At 40.5% G+C, this 21,908-nt stretch overlaps 2 protein-coding genes and 1 non-coding gene across 4 annotated transcripts; all 3 read left to right on the top strand.

Annotated features, from left to right (window-relative positions):
• The first annotated feature begins 467 nt into the window (after positions 1-467).
• LOC143886965 (small nucleolar RNA R71) lies at positions 468-573 on the top strand. Its single transcript, XR_013253955.1, has one exon. It is a non-coding gene; the product is annotated as a small nucleolar RNA R71 (small nucleolar RNA).
• A 2,475-nt stretch (positions 574-3,048) lies between these two features.
• On the top strand, positions 3,049-3,864 carry LOC143886928 (uncharacterized). The gene has a single exon (XM_077391100.1). It carries the CDS (start codon positions 3,049-3,051, stop codon positions 3,862-3,864), a length of 816 nt encoding a protein of 271 aa, XP_077247215.1.
• Positions 3,865-10,755: 6,891 nt separating this feature from the next.
• Positions 10,756-16,402, top strand: LOC143886362 (uncharacterized). 2 transcript variants are annotated; one of them, XM_077390301.1, is made up of 2 exons: positions 10,756-11,849; positions 14,589-16,402. In XM_077390301.1, exon 2 carries the CDS (start codon positions 14,712-14,714, stop codon positions 16,059-16,061), a length of 1,350 nt encoding a protein of 449 aa, XP_077246416.1. In that variant the 5' UTR covers positions 10,756-11,849; positions 14,589-14,711; the 3' UTR covers positions 16,062-16,402. The 2 variants fall into 2 exon arrangements, with proteins under 2 accessions (XP_077246416.1, XP_077246415.1); XM_077390300.1 differs by having other exon boundaries at positions 10,757-11,329.
• Positions 16,403-21,908: the final 5,506 nt, after the last annotated feature.

Below are 21,908 nucleotides of genomic sequence, written 5' to 3'. Positions count from 1 at the left end.
TTGAAAATGGATCATTACCTTGTTGGAGAAACCTTGTGCAGCTTGCACGTGCTCTTGGATAAATTCAGGGAATTGTGCAGCCGAAGGACAATCACTCATATAATGAGTAGGGCTGGCGCAAAGAGCGCACACCCCTTGGCCTTTTTGAGATGGGGCCGGTTGCCTGGAATTCTGTCCTATAGCCAGTAATCGATCTAACTTTTGAGCTAGCATATCTACCTTGGTATTTATGTCCACCGATTTGCCTATCTCATAAATGCCACCTTTCTTTTGGAGTCCGATGATAGAACTTTCAATTCTAGAGGCTGAGACATGATGCAAAGAATTTTCACTAAGGGTCTCGAATAATGTCCATTCCTCGTCTTCGTTTTTTATGCATGAAAGTCCCACTACAAGAGGCATCTACCATCTGCCTATGTCTGTCAATCAGTCCATCATAGAAACATTGAACTAACTGCCATTTAGGTACAGCATGATGGGGGCATTTACGGATAAGGTCTTTGAGTCTTTCCCAAGTCTCATGAAATTGCTCACCATCAATTTGCGAGAAGCTAGTGATGGCACGCCTGATCTGATTGGTCCGACCTATGGGAAAATACTTCCAAAGAAATTCCTGTTGCATTTTTGCCCATGTAGATATAACCACTCCATCCAAGGAATTGAGCCATTGTTTGGCTTTATCCTTAAGAGAAAATGGGAACAAGATCAACTTCAGGGCATCATCCGATAGATTCTGGATTTTCACTGTGGTGCATTTCTCTAGAAATTCATCAAGGTGCTTCTACGGTTCCCCATTATTAAGTCCATAAAATGATGGGAGCATCTGAATAACGCTGGACTTAATTTCATATTGGGCTTCCTGTACAGCAGGAATCCTAATGCATGAGGCCGACGTATAAGTCGAAGGGGTAAAATGCTCACTCAAAGGGCGTCTTACTGGTTCATTGTCTGCCATCTTTCTATTGTTCCGAATTAAACTTAAGGTTCTGTCAATTTCGGGATCTAAGTCGACCAATTAAGGTTGACACGGCGACGACCATGCATCAACTGACTCCAAGCCTATAAAATAAATAAATAAATAAATAAAAAATTACAACCAATGGTGTCGCTGCTAGGATCAAAGCGTTGCAATCTCTTCGCTTCGTCCACTTGGTTACCTACAAAAACAAACAAAAAGTAAAAAGAAAATTAGATTGAACAAAAAATTATAACTCAAGCTAAAATAAAAATAAACATTAAAAAAAACTAACAAAACAGAAACAGAATGGAAAGAAACTACTTAATCAAACAAAGCAATCATGCTTCAGAATCCCCGGCAACGACGCCAAAATTTGATCGTTCGAATCAGCCCATGGGAATAATTTATGGGCACAACCCATTTCAGTGTTAACCCATTAGATGGACTGTTTGGATCGTCCTATAGAAGAGGTTTGGGCGGTACAACTTGTACAGTCCAATTCAACAGGATGAATGGTTAGGATTATCCAAGATAAGGAGGGATGCTACTAAGGAAGCAAGTCTGTTGGGGACTCTCAAAAAGATAACTTGAAATAAAATTCATCCGATGGAGTGGGAGGATTATGACGTTTTTTTTAGAGGGCTGCGAGGATAAGTTTTGGGGAGGCGATCGAGGAAGGAACCGGCCACCACGTCCCAACCCCTTTTTCAAAATCATATTTTCAGCTCTCTCTCTTGAGATCTTCTCCACCACATCACTACTCCCACCACAACCATCTCTCTTCATATTTTCTTTTCCACAGATCTACGCTTGAAAACCTGAGCCACTTCCATCTCCTCCTCAACCCGGATCAAATCCTCCCCTCTGCAACTTCCACCTTTAGACCGAGCCTCACCTCTTCATACCCATCTCAATTGCACATCTACCACTGACCCCATTTCCTCCCTCCCATTAATCCCTGCCACCATCGCAACTCTATTTGTCTCTCACCCTTTTGCCCATATTTAGAAGAAGGAGAAGTCTATCACATTGCTAAGGAGTATCCTTCATTTGGAGGGTTTGGAATATATATAAAAAATGAACATAGAGAGGGCAAAGAGTTGAGTTCATTTAGGGTTTGATTCCTTGGCTGATTGGAAAATTTAGCAAAGGAGGGTTTGTTTATTTGTTTTGGGGTTGAAAAGGGTTTATTAGAGAAGAAGGAGAAGGAGCTGAGCTTCCAGCCTTGGAATCACTACAGCCATCTTCGGTCATCATCTTTGCTACGTCGTATCAAATAGCACCATGAGTGGCAAAGTTTTTAATTGCTTGATGTTAGACCCTCATTTTATTGAATGAATTTTCAATGTTAGATTTAGTGGAGAAAATTTGTTTCTGTGATTCAAGTTTTATTTTATTTTATTCAAGCAATAGTTTTCATTGTGATTGTGATTCACCAATGATAGTCTATATGACTGACCGAACTAAGCGTGTTAAGTGTAGCGAAAGACAATAGTGATCGGCAAAATAGATTATAACTAGGATAAAATTGCAATTATTTTTCTATGGTATCATTAGACTTGTTGTCATAGTGAACCAAAGGGTGCGTCAAAAATTAATTAATGAATCAATGTGGATTTGAAACCTAAAGACAGCTTTTTCTCTAGATTTTTAATCCTTCAGTATTTGTTGAACTTTAGGTTTGATTTCCAATTCAAGAAAAATCTTTCTTTTCTTTTCTAAAAAAAATAAATAATCGGAAACTACATTCTTTCAAAAGTATCTTAGCCTTCCAGTTCCCAGTGGATATGATCATTTTCTTACCACTATTCTAATAGTAATAATTAGGTTAATTAATTTATTTTGATCCGATAACGAACCCTGAATGTCAGCAAGACTTTGAAAATATCAAAGAATGTCTGTTATCACCTCCAGTTTTATCACCAGCAGTCCCTGGGCGGCTATTTCTCCTGTATCTTTCAAACACGGATACGTCTCTCGGATGTATGTTGGCGCAAGAAGATCCAGAGACAAGAAATGTCAGTTTATTGCCTCAACAAGATGTTAGATTATGAACTAAATTACACTCAACTGGAGAAAACTTGTCTAGCATGGTGTGGGCCACTCAAAGGCTTAGACACTACTTGCTATCACAAAGAATCTATCTCGTCTCTCGTATGGATCCGATGAAGTATCTGTTTGAGAAACCAGCCCTGATTGGCAAAATCGCACGTTGGTTGTTGTTATTATCAGAATTTGACATCACATATGTCACCCAAAAGTCTGTTAAAAGCATAATCATTGTAGAGCAGTTAGCTGATGCACCCACTGAAGATGCAGAATTGAGTCGTGAGTTTCCAGACGAAGGAATCATAACAATCAGAGATATGCCTAGTCTTACAACATGGACCATGTACTTTGACGGAGCATCCAACTCCAAAGGCAAAGGGGTCGGTATTGTCCTTATTTCACCTCGAGATGAGCACATACCAATCTCTATCAAATTAGACTTTGATTGCAACAACAATGTGATCGAGTACGAAGTCTGCATAGCTAGTCTGGAAGCAGCCCTATCCTTGGAGGTACAAGACCTTGATGTATACGTAGATTCTCTGTTAATCATCTGTCAAACAAATGCAAAGAGGATAAGTTGGTTCCATATCACTTACCTTTCAAGCCTGATGAAGAGTTTCCACAATATCAGCTTCACCTACATCTCTAGATTGAGAAACAGGTTCGCTGATGCGCTAGCCACGCTTGCGTCTATGGTTGATATCCCAGTTGGGGTTAAGGTCCGTCCTTTGGCATTAAAACAACATGTCATCCCGGCACACATACACATAGTTCAGACAGCAGCCAGATGTCCAGATGGGAAACCCTGGTATTTCGATATCAAAAATCTTATCTCCGGTAGGGGACTCCCCTAGAAGTCTCTTTAAAGGAAAGAAGAGCGTTACAGAAACCGGCGTCCAGGTATGTCATTTGTGGAGGAGTCCTATACCGCAGGTCATTTGATGAAGTCCAGCTCCTTTGTGTTGATGAAGATATAGCCGTAGAAATCTTAGAATATGTTCACTCCGGTGTCTGTGGTCCTCATATGAATGGCAAAATGTTAGCACGGAAGATCCTTTGTCTTGGTTGCTTCTGGACTACCCTCGAAGCAGATTATTTTTCGTTTGTCAAAACATCTCACTTATGTCAAATCCATGCTAACCTGATACATGTGCCTCCGTTGGAGCTTCATTCGTTCACACCTCCGTGGCCATTCTCAGTCTGAGGTATTGAGATCATTGGTAAGATCTCTCCCAAGTCATCCTGTGGGCACGAATATATACTTGTCGCAATCGATTACTTCACTAAATGGATCGAAGCACAGTCGTACACTTCAATATCATCTGCATCAGTCGCAAAATTCATCAGGGCCAACATCATTTGTAGATATGGAGTCCCTCATGAGATGATATCAGACAATGGTTCGCATTTCAAGAAAGAAGCAGCATCGTTGTGTGCAGAATTCAAAATCAAACACCATAAGTCTTCTACATACAGACCTCAGACTAATGGTGCTGTCGAAGCAGCTAATAAAATATCAAGACTATTATTCTTCGAAAAATGACCCGATCGTACAAAGATTGGTCGAGTAAACTCCCGTTCGCACTTTGGGCATACAGAATGTCTGTCCGCCACTCCTTATTCACTCACATATCGCATGGAAGCTGTCCTGCCCATCGAGTTGAAAATTTCGTCACTCAGAATCCTGATGGAAAGCGATCTACCAGAATCTGAAGGGGCTCGTATTCGTCATCAAGAGTTCTGTATGATGGATGAGAAAAGGTTGAAAGCAGCATATCATGTACAAGGCTATCAGCGTAGATTAGAAAGAGCTTTCAACAAGAAGGTTCGAATCCGTGAACTCAGAGAAGGGGATATGGTGCTTAGAGAATGTTGAGCTTCTATCTTCGATCCACGAGGAAAGTTTAGACCTAACTGGTCTAGCCTTACATCGTTGATGAAATCTTGCCCGGAAAAGCCGGCAGACTTCTTCACCAAAACGGGGATAGAATTCCTGAACCTACTAACCTCGATCAGTTAAAAAGATATTACTCTAAGAAACAAATCAAAATTTGAACTACGTGGACCTGATCCCATCCTCTTTGGGGTACGTAGGCAACCTGACAAACCCAGGTTCGGTCACCCTTTTGGCACAACCCAAACAGAACCCATCACATTGATTGTGATATTAAATAACCGCAAGTGCACAGATCATATGCAGTCACCGGTCGATCTCAGGGAAGAGAATGTTGACTTTCTGTCTTTATATTATTTAGAAAATAAAAGTATAATAAGTTATTTCCTTGCATGGGTCTCAGAATTTTTGTCGATTTACCTTGGAGCCAACAACTTACTATAAATTTACTCCTTAAACAAAACAAAGATCGAAACTAACTTTAACTTGATCATTACTTTATTTCCTATATCTACGCAAAGTGAACCAAAGATTTAATGATTCTATTAAGTACCTACTAAATAAGGAAAATCAGTTCTAATTAATGAGAGAAATTCGTTCTAATTAACAAACAAATTAAAACTATTCTAATTAGAAAATCAAAAAAACTAAAATCTGAATTTCAGAATCTGGAATTAAAAATACTGTTTACTAAAACATTCATATCTCACTCATCTGAACTCATATTTTAACCTTTAAGTACTCATTGCGAAGAAATTGGAAAGATCTACAACTTTTATTTTTATAATTGTTCCTGATTTGGTCGTTTACCTGTCCAAAATTGGCTTCAAAATTTGACTAATAGCATTAAAACGGGAAAATCAGATATGAAATCAAACTTGAAAACTAGAATTAAAAGACAACTAAAACCAAGATTTGTTTAAGAGATAAAAGATAAATTAAAAACTTACTTAGGGGATGGAATCCATCATGGGTTTTGGAATAGATTGTTAATCAAACCAATTTTTGTATGGGTCTAATCATTCACCATACCTTCTTGTTTTGATGCTAGCATACTAAATTGATTAGCATTTATGGACTGATGTGTTGCTTTGAAGTGTTGTGTTGCATACATGATTTTCATGTCATAATTGCCATTACACAACTCTTCTCAACACATGGCTTGTGGATCAAGGATCAAATGAACCAAGAGCTTGCACCTACATTGGAGACAACATCATTTGAAGATGTTCAAGTCAAAAAGCTTGAAGATGAAGATTCCATAAGTTCCTAGCAAATGTCAAGAAGGAGCTTGGAGTTGAACATGCCATGGTGACACCTCATGAACCATTCAACATGCATTGAAGATTGAATGAGAAGTCACATGAGCCATATCAAGTTGAAGATGTTCACTCAAGCTGAAAAAGTCCAAGAAAGGGCAAAGGAGACTATAAATTCCAAGAAGACTCATGGTATACACTTTTAGAATGTATTTAGAGTCCTCTTGATTTTTTGTAAAATTGCACTTTCAAAAGGTTTTCAAATGGTTTTCATACTTAATTTTTTACATCTTTGGAAACCATACACACACCCAAATGTGTGCTTGAAAACCTAGGACTAAAGCCCAAAGACCATGGCCCAATGCCCCTAAGCTTTAAAGTAAATATGGAATTTTAACCAGGGCCGGTCGACCGGGGGTCTCCCAGGCGACCGCGACAACGTAGCTGGAAATCCAACACTTGCAGAAATTTATCGGGCCGGTCGACTGGGGTGAGCCAGGCGACCACGGAAATAGTTCTGTTGAAACAGAACATTCCGACATGGGTTTGGGCGGGCGACTGCCGTGAGTCGGTCGATCGGTATAAGTTTTTGAGTCGAATTTTTGAGCGGATAGGGAGCCCTCGCCGGGCGACCGCGACGTTAAGAAATTTGAAAATATAAAAGGGCGCCCAATAGGGGCGGGCGACCTTGGTGGCTCGATCGACCGTGACGGTCGGGCAAACTAGCCGTTAGGGCTTTCGCATGTTGACTTTTTCAACCCAGTTATTTACAGTTTTACCCCCAAACGGTCATATTTTTATATACACTATGTATACATGATTAAAACCTATCTAAACAAGCTTTTGAACATTTGAGAAAGATCAAAACCCATTTTCCTTGAGCTAAAACCTTTTATCAAAAGCTAAACCTCTTTGATCTTGTATTTGCACATTTTATCAAGAGGAACTCCATAGGCTTTACATTTTATCTTTCCTTGGAGTGTTGGTGAGCTAGCAAAGTTTGTAATCTGCCTATCTAAGAGGCAAGAGAGTTTTTCTTTTATTTTCGTAAGCCCGAGGGGTCATCCTCTTACCTTATTTTGATGATTAACAAATCCAAATTGATTAGTTCTTTATGGACTAATAGTTTTCCTTGAGTGTTGTGCTATGGATAGGAAAGTCACAGGTCAATCCAGGCTAGCACACACACAAAGATGGTCTATGCTTGAAAGATGAACCAACAAATGGACAAACGAGCTAGAATATACTTGGACAAACAATGCCTTGGAGGTACCAAGGAGAAGCTCATCATCATCATCTCAAAGCATAAGGTTAGAAAGGAAAAGATCAAGAAAGGCTAAAGTTGGAGGATCAACAAGCAATGCAAAGGACAAAGGAGCTTGAATCAAATGGTGGCATCATCCTTGGAAGGTGTAAAAGAAAGAAGCTTAACTTTGAAGATCCCAAAGCAAGCCAAGCACCACATTGAAGATCAAATGAAGATTAGCTCAAGAGAAGTTCAAGAGAGTACTTCGAATGGTAGTATGTATCACCTTTCTCTCTTGTGTTTTCTCTTGATCAAGGCACATCTTAAAACCCCTAAAAATATATTTTTCAAAGAGACTAACACACCCTTTAAGGACTTAAATGGATAAGTGAATGGCCATGGTGGTATACCAACATGTTGGGACCCATATGGCATTCAACACAACATTGAACAAAACAGAGTTCTGAAGAAACAACCTAAACCAGCAACTAAATCCTATCAAAACTTGTTTAAAATATTTTAAAATATTTTTGAAAATATTTTTAACAGATAGCTCTCATTTGTTTCATACCCGTAGAGTACAAGAACGTCAAAATCCGACGAGAAATGAGGGAGATATGAATTTTACAAGTTAGAACCTAAATGCTGGAAAACCAGTCTTGGAATTCCGAGAATTTTCTCGGAGCTCCGAGAAATGGTTCAAGGAATAAAATCCCATACTCTGTTTGAATTCTCGGAACTCCGAGAAGTGTTTTTGTTCAAAAAAATATAGCCGTTGTGGTCCAACGGCTAGTTAGGACACCATATATACCCATCAAATGGGTCTAAAACACTTGATGAACATTGTCCAACTTCAACAAACCCTAGAAAATCATTTGTGAATCATTTTTGGGTAAAAAAACTCTCACCAACCTCTTGTGCCTTGATTTGGAGAAAATCATTTGAGATTGGTTTAGGCTTTAAAATTGTGATTGATTTTTGAGAGAATCTTGTGGGAGCTTGAGTGCCCATTTTAGCCTACTTAGAGGCAAAGCTAATCTTCTTCTTCATTCAATCGGTGGCAAGGGCATCCGCGTTTAATTCCGTTGGGTGAAGCGCTTAAAACTCGGCGGAGAAGGAGTCATTGTAAAGGTGGAAGGGCATCCTTATTTAATTCCCTTGGATTGTAAAAGCCTCGGACCCGGGCGTCGTGGAGGTCTCAATAGTGAAAATCCTCAAATGCGACCTTGAGAAGAGTGGAGTAGGCCATTTGCCGAACCACTATATATCTTTGTGTCACTTGTGTGATTGGTATTTCTCTCACTCCCTCTCACTCTCTTATTTCATTATTTGTCCTTGCATTGTTACTTAGAATTGAGTGAGCAGTTAGCATTGATAATCAACCTAAATATCTTAACCTTGCTAACTAGGCTATTAAATCACTTAATAAAGTTTGCTAATCAATAAGGGTTTTTGAACTTACATTAATTTGTTTTAAGTTCAACAATTTCAAACTTAATAAATAATGGATAAAACTAAGGTGAAATTGGTAAAAGTTTTTAAAAGGCAAAAGTTTTGTAAACATCCTATTCACCCCCCCTCTAGGTTGCCAAACCAAGTCACTCCTTGGATTTCAATTTTCTTCATTTGTATTTGAGGGTCTTCTCTTCGGCTCGGTAACAAAGGTGAAGACGCTGTGAGGGTCTACTCTTCGGCCTGTTAAGAAAGGAGAAGACATTGTAAGAGGGTGTGATTCCTCATCAAGGCTTCGGGCAGAAAGGGTTTGTTCCCTTTGGAGTTGTGGGAGTCGGGTGTACAGCTTCGAGATTTGTCCTTTGAAGAATCTCATTGTTTTAGTGGAGCGCCCCAGATTGAATTTATCATCAATAGATCGAAAGATAAACCATGGCCATGAGAGTGGTAAGAAGAAACCACAAACCAGGTCTAAATCTGAAAGATGAATGATAAGATTAGATAAGGAAGCCTCACTAAATAAATAGGCCCTAGTCTAATAAAAAATAAGGACCAAATTTATCATCAATGGATCAATAGAAAAACTGGCCATGAGGGTGGCAAGTAGAAGCTACTGACCAGGTCTAAATCTGAAAGATGGATTAATATCATGGATAAAATTAGACAAGGAAGCCTCACCAAATGAGTAGGTCCTAGTCTAATCAAATATAAGGATCGAATTCACCATCAATGGATCAAAAGATAGACCATAGCCACGAGGGTTGCAAATAAAGCCACCAGCCAGGTCTAAATCTGAAAGATGAATTAATATTATTGATTCGATAAGATAAGGAAGCCTCACTAAATATGATGGCCCCAATCTAATAATCAATATATAAATAGGTATATATACATATATACATCCTAACCAGGGGCACCATCCCTAGTCTAATTTAGCAGGGTTAAGGAAGTCTTGACTCATGACAGACTAGTAAGTGTACTAGGACCGTGATGTAGCCACATAAGGTGAGCTACCCTAGTCTAAAGATGGGACAAGGCTCCTAACTCTAGGCTCCACATGTGTAAGCAACACATGTTCATCCCTATATGCAAACAAAAGGACAATGCAATATATAGAGAGGATAAGGCTGAGGGCCACCTGGCCGGGTGCATAGTTACTTGTATACCGTGAATCTCCTCCAGTATATAAACTATGTCCGTTTTACATACGAAGTATCCATGCGTTGAGTATACTACTAGTGCGGGGATGCATTAGAAGGCCAGTATAGCCCTCACAGCTCCTGCTCATAGTATCCCGAATAGGTCATCTGATAGTCACATCCAAAACAAACCATAGAGAAAGTAACCACAAAACAGATAATATATGCAAGGGATGAGAGTGAGTGAGCCCTTATTTTATTATGCACCTATTTGGTGCTCTTGGATTTCTAACGAAAAAGTTCCCATTTTCCTTGATTTTGGCCCAAAATTTCTTCAAAGTTAACAAAAAAAATAAAAGAAATGGCATTTTAATAGAGTTAGGCAATATCTCAAAAGATCCCCAGCAGAGTCACCAGCCTGTGGACCCCGATCCGAGGACGGCGGGGGACGGGTCCCTCTCCATCTCTAAGATCTCCACATGATGGAGAGCTCCAGCAGAGGCTCTCTCGAAATGGTGCCCCTCACTCAGCCTGAGTGCGATATAGAAGATACCTCTTGATTCGGGGATGAGCATGGAACCAAGACGTACCTAAAAATGTAAGAGTCGTCATTCATGGAATACGGCCATGGAACCAAAAATCTATTCTATGCAATGGATAAATCCAGAGATATTTGGGTCCGTGCCTGATTCTGAGTTAGGAAGGTGTTAGTGTAGACACCCACATTTTGCTTTACTTTAACCAACAATAACCTAATATATGTTTTAGGTCATTAATATCTTGATCTGACTTTACGGATCATCAATCGGGACAAAATAAGATAGGGTCACTTCATAGCCCGAACCCTGATTCCATTCCGAGACCCGATTTCCGTAAATCGTTAGATCAATGGCAGATCTTGACCTGGGTCTAACCATCCAAAACCACCTAACCTCTCCTCTCATCCTAACCATCCAAACCTCACCTAACCTCACCTAACCTCTCCTCTCATCCTAACCATCCAAACCTCACCTAACCTCACCTAACCTCACCTAACCACCTAACCTCACCTAACCTTACCTAACCTCACCTAACCTCACCTAACCTCCTATCCCATTCTCCTATAAATACCCTCTCATCCCACCATCCAAGAAAAAGAAGAAAAAGAACCCCTCTCTTAGAAAATTCATCCCTCTCCCTCATCTCTTCAAGGGTTCGGCCATCCTTGCCGGATCGGGTGATTTTATACGTTGGGTGATATATATCAAAAGCAGTCATTATCAAGCAAGGAATCATCTTCAAGGAATTACCATCAAAGAAAAATCAAACACAAAGTGGGTTTCCAAAGAGGTAGGCATTTATTTCAATTCTATGTAGGGTCTGTTTTCATGCATATCTTTTACTTTAAAAGAAAAACCATGTTAGGAAGCATGTAGGGTCTGTTTTCCCCCTGGTTAGCCTCTGGTTAGACCCTGGTTGCACCCAGGTTCGCTGCTGGTTGCACCCAGGTTCGATGCTGGTTGCACCCTGGTTTCCTACTGATTCGCACCCTGGTTCCCTGCTGGTTGCACCCTGGTTCCCTACTGGTTCGCACCCTGGTTCCCTACTGGTTCGCACCCTGCTTCCCTGCTGGTTGCACCCTGGTTCCCTACTGGTTCGCACCCTGGTTCGATATTGGTTCGCACCCTGGTTCCCTGCTGGTTCGCACTCTGGTTAGACCCTGGTTGCACCCAGGTTCGCTGCTGGTTGCACCCAGGTTCCCTGCTGGTTGCACCCTGGTTCCCCTGCTGGTTCGCACCCTGGTTCCCTGCTGGTTCGCACCCTGGTTCCCTGCTGGTTCGCACCCTGGTGCACCCTGGTCCGCACCCTGGTTTGTACCCTGCTTCCTCCTAGTTAGACCATGGCTAGTCTCGGGTTTGCTCCTAACTTAGACCCGACTCACTTGACCCTAACCATTAACCCAATCCAACCAAGTCATATCCCAACACAATCCGAGTCGCATGTCTGAATCCATTTGGCCGAATCTCATAAGCCCGCCCACTTTGAATTCCGAAAATTCAAACCCTTGATGATTCCAATATGCTCAATTCTTTGATGCAAATTCCCAATTCCAAAATCCCATTGCTATATCAATGTTTTTGAATCTCAAGTCCAATGCTCAAATACAAACCCGATTCCTGATCCAAATACCAAACCTGTTTTCCAAAATCCAAGCAACCTCCCCAGTGGAACTACGTGTGGCTTGATCCCCATCACGGGGTACGTAGGCAATTTGGCACTCCCAAGTTCAGTCGCACCTTTCTCTATCTTTCCCATTCCCTCACACTATTCATCATCTCGATTCATCTCGTGTCTCTCGGAACCATTGGATTATGGTTTCCGTCGTAAGGACCCTTAGAGCCCAATTTAGGAACACCGGTGTCGTGTCGTGTCCTAAGTTTTAGAGAGTCCTAGAGTTAGGAGTCCGGCCTCATCACGGACGCTTGCTATGTATAGCAACCGTGCCATAGGTCTAGTTACACTAGTCACCCAATCTTTCCCTAGGACAAGCCTAGTAAACTAGGATGTAAGGCAAACCTGCATTAGTCTAAGGGACCATTTGCATTTAGATGAGAATCATATAGCATCTTAGATGAAATCCTAAGATAATAAAATCTTCAACTTGAATTAAATAACTTCTCCTAAAACTGTTGAAACAGTCAATCCCGTCTAGGTCGGTGTCTTAGTTGAGTTAGGCATATGTAACTTAGCTTAGGTGCACCGAACTACGTCGACTCTGATCCCAGTGAGGCTTGGGTACGTAGGCAGCTTGGATGTCTGATGGCATACCACCCGCGAGTCGGCACCACAAACAAATTGTGGTGTTTTGTATATTAATTTTCTTGTAAATGCTTAATCAAATCACTTAGGACTTTCCATGAAATTAGAATTTTAGGAGAACTTTCACTTAGATTGAATCCAGACAAATTAATAAATCAAGATACACATTTAGGATTCACATTGAAATTAGATCATAGGATGCATGTCACTTAGTTCGCACATTAACATAGAGTTGAATGAGCCATTTAAAATAAATTTAAAAGAGTTAGCTTTTGGAATCGAAGACCGATTATCGGGCAAGAATGGTGCATGTGGTGGATAACTCCCCATACCTTCCATTCTCGTAACCAGGTAGCGAGTCTAGATTTCTGGTTAATTACGGGTCCTAGATCCCACATCTAGGTGGCGACTCTGTCAGTCTCTTTCGTGTGGAATTCGGATTGCCTTAGTGATCCCAAGTTCACAAGAAAGATTAATTCAAATCAATAATAAAATGCACACGCCAATCGCGTGGATACGAGAGACCAAGAGAGAGAGCGCGGCGGCTCGCGCCCCACCCCCTCTCGCTGGATCATGTCCCACAGTCTGGCGACTCTGCTGGGGACCACCTAACTTCATTAAAATTTCAAAAGATAATTCATTTGAATTTAATTTAACTGGCTCATAAAAACTCTATACTTGTTAGATTAGTTTGCCTTGTTTTATTTTCTCATCACATTTTACTTGAACTTAATCTAACAAAACCTGAAGGCATCATAGATTGCGCAAACTTATTGCACACACTTACATCACTTGCATCTAAACCCTTGCATTTCACGTGCACACACGTCCTATTTTAGGAATCCGGAGTGTTATTTAGCATGGTTGACTGGGATTTCATCACCTGGTGCCTCTGTGCTAGAGAAGCATTCCACCTTTAGCCTAGTACCTTTATGGTACGTAAACGGATCTCTTGTTCACGTACTGATACGCCGGACACTGGTACAGTATATCGAACAGGGATTCGCGCTAAGGGAACTCTTGGCCTTACCCCTAGATTAACCCACACATGCATGTAGTATACGAACACATGTGTATCACGTGTGTGAGCCTAGTTTAGGATATCCTACCTATTTGTGTCTAGATTAGGCCGTAGACCATCTTCCAATGGCTACGATCGGTCCTAGGTACACGAACAAAGTCATGAGTCGAGATCCTCTCTCCACTCCGCTAGATTAGGATTAGGGTTGATGCCTTCAGGTAACACTGATAAAATGTGTGAAGATTAAAAAACTTACCCTTTGGGGTTAGGATATAAATCCCATCATTCCAAAGATCTCATAGGATTAGTCATTCATGATCTATCCGTTGAAAGCAATCTTATGCTATCTCATTTAATCTCTTGATCGTGCGTCTTTCATTCTTCTGTCATACGATTCGATCGTATCTTCATGCCATCCCCTAACTAGCAGGAGCGGAATCTCACAATCTTTCGATTATGCAATCTCATGATCTGATCATGCCTGATCTTGATGATCTGATTGTACTTGTACCCTTAGTCTTTTCTTACTCCAGGGGCAACCTTTTTCAAGAATATTTTGCTAAGTCCTTCAGAGTTCACTCTCATAATCATTGAACTAGGGGCATTCCCCTATGCGAATCAGTCATCATTGTCATGTCTTGGTCCTCTAGGATTCATTCTATTGTCCCAACTACTTGCTTAAATGTGTAATCTTTGTTTCAGTCATTGAGAATGAACACTCCTTGAATGACAAGCTCATATACCTCGTGTTCATTGTTCCCATCACAGGAAGTTGGCACCATAGCTAAGTCTACCACTCTTTAGGTTCAGATCTCTTCACGGTTGGAGAGGAAATCTCTCTCTCCACCACTCTCTGTGAGAACTCCGGCGTCCCTTTCTTTCTCCTCACCCATGGCAGAAAACCAAGAGAATCCTCCGCTCACTACTGTTGCTGAAACTCTTGCCTTAGTTCTCCAGCAATTACAAGAGATCAAAGATGAAAATCAGACCCTCAAAGCCCAGCTTGCTGAGAAACTCGGGCCATCGTCTTCCAAAGATAAAAGGCCTATGCACCATACACCTACTTCAGCAGCACCCGCCCAGCCAGTGTTCATCCCTATCCCAGATAAAACTGAAGAAGAGTTAGAAAGAGAACAGTACAGCGATGGTCACGGTAAGCCTTCTCAGTCTGCGGTTGATAAGAAGGTTATGGAGAAATTAGAAAGTCTTACCAGGAAAGTTCAGGACATCCAGCTTCAGGACCGAGGTGGTTTCAACCCAAGTGATCTTACGTTGTTTCCTGAAATTCGTCTCCCCGCAAACTTTCAGATGCCAGATTTTGACAAATATGACGGTGTGGGTTGTCCGATCACACACTTGCAAATGTTCACTATCATGTGCCAGCCTCAAGGTCTATCTGTTGAGCAAATGGCTCAATTGTTCCCAGTTTCTCTGACAAAGGTCGCTAGAAGGTGGTTCATGGTCCTAGACAAGACTCGTTATAGGACATGGAAAGATATTGGAGAGCAGTTCATCAAGCAATTCAAATATGATGATGGAACCGAGATCACTAGGAAGGATCTTGAGAGAACCAAGCAGGACTCAAAAGAGTCATTCTTAACTTTCGTCAAGAGATGGAGAAGGTTAGCGGCTCAAATGATGCAGCGTCCCTCAGAAGAGGAGCAAGTCCAGATGATTATGAAGAATATATCCTCTCAGCTCCAATACCACATGTCTCTTCAGTATTATCCAGATTTTAAACACTTCATCAATGCTGGTATGCAAATTGAGGAAGCAATGGCACAAGGAGTTTACAATAGAGGAAACTCCAATTCAAAAGAAGTTAAGACACAGACTCTAGCTAAGATCTCTGAGGTTGATAATGTATCAATGGATAACCCGTCACAGAACTCTATGGTATTCAAATATACTCAATCAGGGATTGCAGCTGAGCAAAAGCCTAATAGGGAATTCACCCCTCTCCTGTTTCCACCATCTGTCATATTGCAGCAAGGATTGGAATCCGGCGATATCTACTTGCCTCGCATTAAGGAACCTCCTAATCCGCTCCCCAGGACATGGAGAGCGGAAGAGCATTGCGATTTTCATCGAGGATCGGGGCATAGTACTGATCAGTGCATAACTCTGAGGCATGTGATCCAGAAGTTGATCGATGAGCGCAAGCTACCATTTCAGCAAGCGCCAAATATTGCTGATAGTCCTATACAAAACCAGGTTGTACCGCCGCTGGATGATGTTTAGGCACTTGGGGTTTGAGAAGCTCAGGTTCAGTTGCAGTGACAGAGAAGAACCAGAAGTTAAAAGGCACTTGTTATGATGATGATTCAGTTTTCGCCGAGCCTCTAAAGCCAGACAATTGCAGCAGTCTTAGTCCTTTTGTTATTTTAATTAAGTCCAGTCATGATGTCAAGCCCAGTTATTAAGTGCACTCTTCTAAAAGTTTGAATAAATTTCTAGTCCAGTTGAGTCGTTTCTTACTTTTATTTTTGAGTCAAGAGTGTGAATTCTGAGTCTGTTCAGGATAAGTCTTATCAGATGTGGTCTTTTTTTTTCAATTCAATGAAACTTGCTTTCTCTATACATTCCAACGTGTGCTTCTAACTTCAATAACCAATGAGAATAATACTCCCTCCTCAAATGAGGACAAAATTGACGAAACTCCACTTGAGTCACAGCAATTACTTGAACAAGAGGAGGAGCGCCAATCCCAGCTTTTCAAAGATGAAATTGAAGTGGTAAACACTGGCACTGAAACTTTGATTCAGTGAATGCCGATTGAAAATACATTACCCTCTGAAGAGTGTGAAGAATTGATAAAATTACTTCAAGAATAAGAAAATTGTCTAGAAAAGCTACAACCGATACCAGGGGCAAGACATAGATGGAAAGCTCAAAGAAAATGAAGAAAGTGAGAAGATATATGCTATACAAGGGGCATAGAGTGGAAACAACTTTCATATTTCCAATCAATGATCTTGGTTCTCAAATTCATAACATAAAGCCAACAAATTCAAGATAAGAAGTTCAGAGCAAGCATTGAAAAGTGCTCATCAGATATCAAGAGTTACAAATCCATAGATGGAGGATGTCAAATAACAAGTTTCGCTCTATGAAAGTCGCAAGCACACATTAGAATCTTGGAAGAAGAAGATCCATTATCTCTTACCGGGAAAAGCCGTCAAACTCCGTGAAAAAAAGAAAAGAAAAAAAAGAAATAAATAATCAGTACTAGACAGACTCTAGTAACCCAGATCGATTCCCAATCTGAACATCGGAAGGCCTCCTTTGGCCGAATAAATTCCAAAATCAGAACCCAATGTCAAAAGAATACCGGTTTGCAAACCCTTCGAGCCTGAATAAAATTTTCTTGAAAACCCATCAAACCAGGGGCATTTGCCCGAACTACGCGAGACCTGATCCTTATACTGGGGTACGTAGGCAACTCAGTTGAACCGAGTTCGGTCGATTCAAGAAGGAAAAGAAAAACCAATCGTTCCAGAAAAAAAAAGAAGGACAAGTTCCAAAAGAAGAGAAGTTAATTATTCCAGAAAGAAAAGAAAAAAGAAAAATCAATTAACCTTCAAACATTTTATCTTCAAACTAGGGGCATTTGCCCTGAACTACGCACGACCTGATTCCTACCCTGGGATACGTAGGCAACCTGTTCACAGGTTCGGTCGAAATCTTTGTTGAACCTTAAGCCATTCTTTGAAAAACCCTATCCTACCTATAAAGTCCTTCCGGTGTTCAGAATTAACGATATAGGTCCCGAAACACAAAAAGTGAAAAAAAAAAACGAAGCGGAGTTATGAAGATCTGCTAGACTGAAAACCTGAAAGGGCAATCTAGGCAAAATTTAAGATCATTCCCCTGCTAAGTTGAAAACCCGAAAGGGCGGCTTAGGCAAAAGCTAAGGGGATAGCCTGCTGGATCGAAAACCTAGAAAGGTTGTTCAGGCAAAAGTTAAGGCTAACACGGTCCGCCAAGTTAAAAACCCTGAAGAGGTGACTTGGTCACGGTAAGAGAATCATCATAAGAAAGTTACAGCCGGTATCAAGATTGAAGAAGAGAAAGAAGTTCGAGCAAGCTTAAATGTCATCCAAGAAACTTGGGGGCATTGAAACCAATCAATCCTAGGAGTGGTAATCAAATTCTAAGAGCATTATTGTTTAAAAAAAATTCAGTGCTTATCAATTGAGAAACTACTCTTTGAAGGGCTAGACTTACCAAACAAAACGATAACTAAGTCAGGAGCATCACTGTGTATCAATCCAGTCAGTCCATTCCTGTTCGTTTTAGCTCATTCTTTCAGAAACTTCCCGTTCATCTAATAGTGTCTTTTACCATCTTCCCTTTTTTAGTAGAGTCGATCATTGTCCAGTTAGTCAAATGTTGCAGCTGTCTCGGTAAAAGATGCCTGGCATAGCTAACCCCCTGCAATTGTTCCAGAGCTAAGTTAATCTGCAGGCAAGGATTTCAGGAGTTAAAAGAAATTCAGTCTAAGCAAAGTCAGTTCCAGAAGAATCCAGAAGCAGAAAAATCCGAAAAACCAGTTCCCATAAGAAGATCATACCCTAGAAAAGCACCTTGAGCTTGGAAGAGCCTTAGATGCAATGGTGGTTGAGCCAGTTTCTCATAAAGATGAACCATTAAAAATCAGAATCTCCTTCCAGTCAGTTGAATATTTGTCTGAATGCTTGTCAAAAGAAGAATCCTCTGTACCAGTGTCCGAATATTCCAAGGTCCCAATTTATATCCCCAGTAAAGAAGATCTTAATTTAAGAAATTTCAAGCCCTGTGAGACTTTCTTGTTCATCCCCAGTAAACAATTCAAAATGTGAATAAACTTGTGTAAAAAACCAGTTTACTAGTTCATCAATTACCAATTCCTGATTTTCCAGTTCCAGTATCCAGTATTCCAGTTCTAGTTCCAGTATCCAGTATTCCAGTTCCAATTTCAATATCCAGTATTCCAATATTCCAGTTCCAGTATCCAGTATCCAGTATCCCAATATTCCAGTATCCAGTATTCCAGTATTCCAATATTCCAGTTTCAATATCAAATATTCCAATATTCCAGTTTCAGTATCCAGTATTCTAGTATTCCAGTTCCAATGTCCATTATTCAGTTTCAATTCCAGTATTCCAGTTCCAACGTCCAGTATTCAGTTTCAATTTCAGTATTCCAATTCCAGCATCCTGTATCCAGTTTCAATTCCAGTATTCCAGTGTGTCACTATGCTAGTTCTAGTCTCCAGTTCCAGTATCCAATATTCCAGTATCATAGTTCTAGTGTCCAGTATCTCTATCACCAATATTCCAGTGTTCCATTTTCCAGTACTTGTATTCCCGTTCCCAGTATTTCGGCACTCCAATTCCAACATCCAGTTCCAGTGTCCGAAAATCCAGTGTTTCAGTACTCTAATTCTAGTATCCGGTATGCCTTCGTTCTAGAGTTCCGGTTCCCGATGTTTAGATTAAGATTCCAGTCTCCAGTTTCCAGTCCTAACATCCAGTGATCAAATTCCAATCCCAATTGAATCAATCAAAATGTCAATCTAATCTAATCCCCAGTTCACCAATTATCAAGTTTTGACTCTCCAGTTTTCCAGTAATCAAGTTCTACAATCCCAGTGAACTGGCTCCTTAACTTCTCAGTTCTTTGATTCTCCGGTTATCTGACTATTGAGTCTCTTAATCATCCAGTTCTCCAAATTTTTAGCTCTGTAAATATCCAGTCCCTAAATTTTCTACTTCTCTAGTTTTTCAATTCTTCAGTTCATCCAATCTTCAATTCTCCAGTTCCAAGTCATCTAGTCTTCCAATTCTCCGGTCCACCCGTTGTACGATTATTCAGTTCTCCAGTTCTCAAGTCCTTAATCCTCTAATCCTCCGATAATCGAGTCCTCCAGTGGTTTAGAATAAAAGATTTTTGATATATGTTCAAGTTCTAGGATTTCATCTAGGGTCTTGCATTATATTAGGTTGCATGGTGTTTAGGGAGTCATTTGTCGATTAAAGCTACACAAAATGGTTCTGTCATTTTGACTTTGGTATTTGATGACTACGTCGTCTCTACCAAAGAGGGGCATCTGTAGACACCCCATTTTGCTCCGCTTTAATCAACAACAAAGTTAGTGTTTTGCTATCAGTTTTCTACCCTTTTCTATTTCCGTGTCCGTTTCTCGCGTTTTCTCAATTTTTTTATCATTTCTGTCGCATTTCGCATTTTTCCGCTAAGGGTTGAGAATGGTTATTCACGAGAATCCGAGCAGGAGAGAATTTGGATCTACTGGGTGACTGTGCATTGAACATTTCGATTAGATTTTTGATCAAGCAAGTGTGAACTGCGTTGTTTTCATAACGCACATAGTGTATTTCAGCCAACGGACATGGCAGCCCGGTTTGGATCATTTGATGGAAAAGGTTTAAGGGGGGCACGGCCAATTTGCTTTGGGATCCATTAATGGGAAGTTCTCGATTATTATAAGGAGATGAGTTAGGGGGCGCAACCAATTCACATCTAACTCGGCATTTGCTGGATCGGATTTGCCCATGGAGATCATTATGGAGCACAACTAATTTACATTATGTTGCATCAAGTGGATGGATTGGATCATTTCATGGAGGGGATTTGAATGTAAGTATTGCAATTCAAGAATAATTCACCCGAAGTGGGACCCGCAATATTTTGAAGAAACCAATTTTTTTTTAGAAATGTAATTCGGCAGAAGGATATGTGTTTTTGGGAATTCGAAGTAGGGCCCAATACAAATAAAAGAGGAAGAGGAGATTCGGTTTATTCAAAAGGTTGGAAATCAATTTTATAACGTGCCTCTTTGTTGACCAAGAATATTACACGTTTGCAAGGATGCCAAATATATTTTATTTTTCAAAGAAGGAGGGTAAGAGATTGGAAATCAATTTTATAATGTGCCTCTTTGTTGACCAAGAATATTACACGTTTGCAAGGATGCCAAATATATTTTTATTTTTCAAAGAAGGAGGGTAAGAGATTGGAAATCAATTTTATAATGTGCCTCTTTGTTGACCAAGAATATTATACGTTTTCTCAAAACTTGTCTACCATTTGGGGGGGGGTAGGTGGGTATCATTTTTTATTGTCAATTGGATTCAATAAAAGGGCAATCGTGGGTTGCTAAACAGGGGGAGGAGGCGTATAACAGGGGACGAAGTTGAAGAAGAGAGATCTCTCTCTGATCGGTGGGGAACAAGATTCTCTATCTCTCTCTCCCTCAGTTACTCTTCTTCATTTTCCTTCTCATGATCTTGACACCCCATCGTCCCATGCATCCATGCTATACCTATACCCACCTCCTCAACGGCAACCTCCGCTCCTCAACAGCAGGCTCTCTCCCTCTCAGCCGGGGAGATCGCTCGGCCTCTCCATCTCACAAAATTAGCAACCTTCTCTGGGTTCCATCACACGAAATTCAGCTCTTCCCTCTCGGATAACTCTCTTCCAGCCGCCTCCTCTTACCATCTCTCAATACATTTTTGTGGTAGGATCTCTTAAGCTCGGTCGTGTTCTTCATTTAAAAAGGTGCGCTATGATTTTCTTTCGCCCCTTTAATTCTAGGATTGCCTTGACCAGACTTATATATATTCTTTGTGTTCTTTTAACTTTGATTTATATCTTATGAATTTTATTTTGCATGCTTTGATTAGATTTAATTATAAAACCTAATTAGGTAATCCTTTAGGTTGGAATTTGAATCTTAGGCTCATGGGATTTTCGGTTCCTCATGGGCAAAAATCAATAATTCGAAACCCAATTTTGCAACCACAACACAGTCCAAAACTCAATTTAAAAACCCATTTTCATAGCCCAAGAACCTAATTTTGCAACTAAGAACCCAATTTTGCAAAACCCACTCAATCTTAGAACCAACTTGTGCAGCGCTAACAAATATAGCCTACATCCACTTCACAAATTGATATTCGCAGCCCCATTCCAAATTAATAATAACAGCCTTCATTCCAAATTGATATTCGCAGCCCCATTCCAAATTAATAATAACAGCCCTCATTCCAAATTGATATTCACAACCCCATTCCAAATTAATA

This window comes from Tasmannia lanceolata, unplaced genomic scaffold, assembly GCF_043159265.1.
Source record: "Tasmannia lanceolata isolate RefF3 unplaced genomic scaffold, GAP_Taslan_0.1 ptg000011l, whole genome shotgun sequence".
NCBI lineage: Eukaryota > Viridiplantae > Streptophyta > Magnoliopsida > Canellales > Winteraceae > Tasmannia > Tasmannia lanceolata.
Note: the sequence above shows the minus strand (reverse complement) of the source record. Positions and strands in the feature narration are given on the sequence as shown.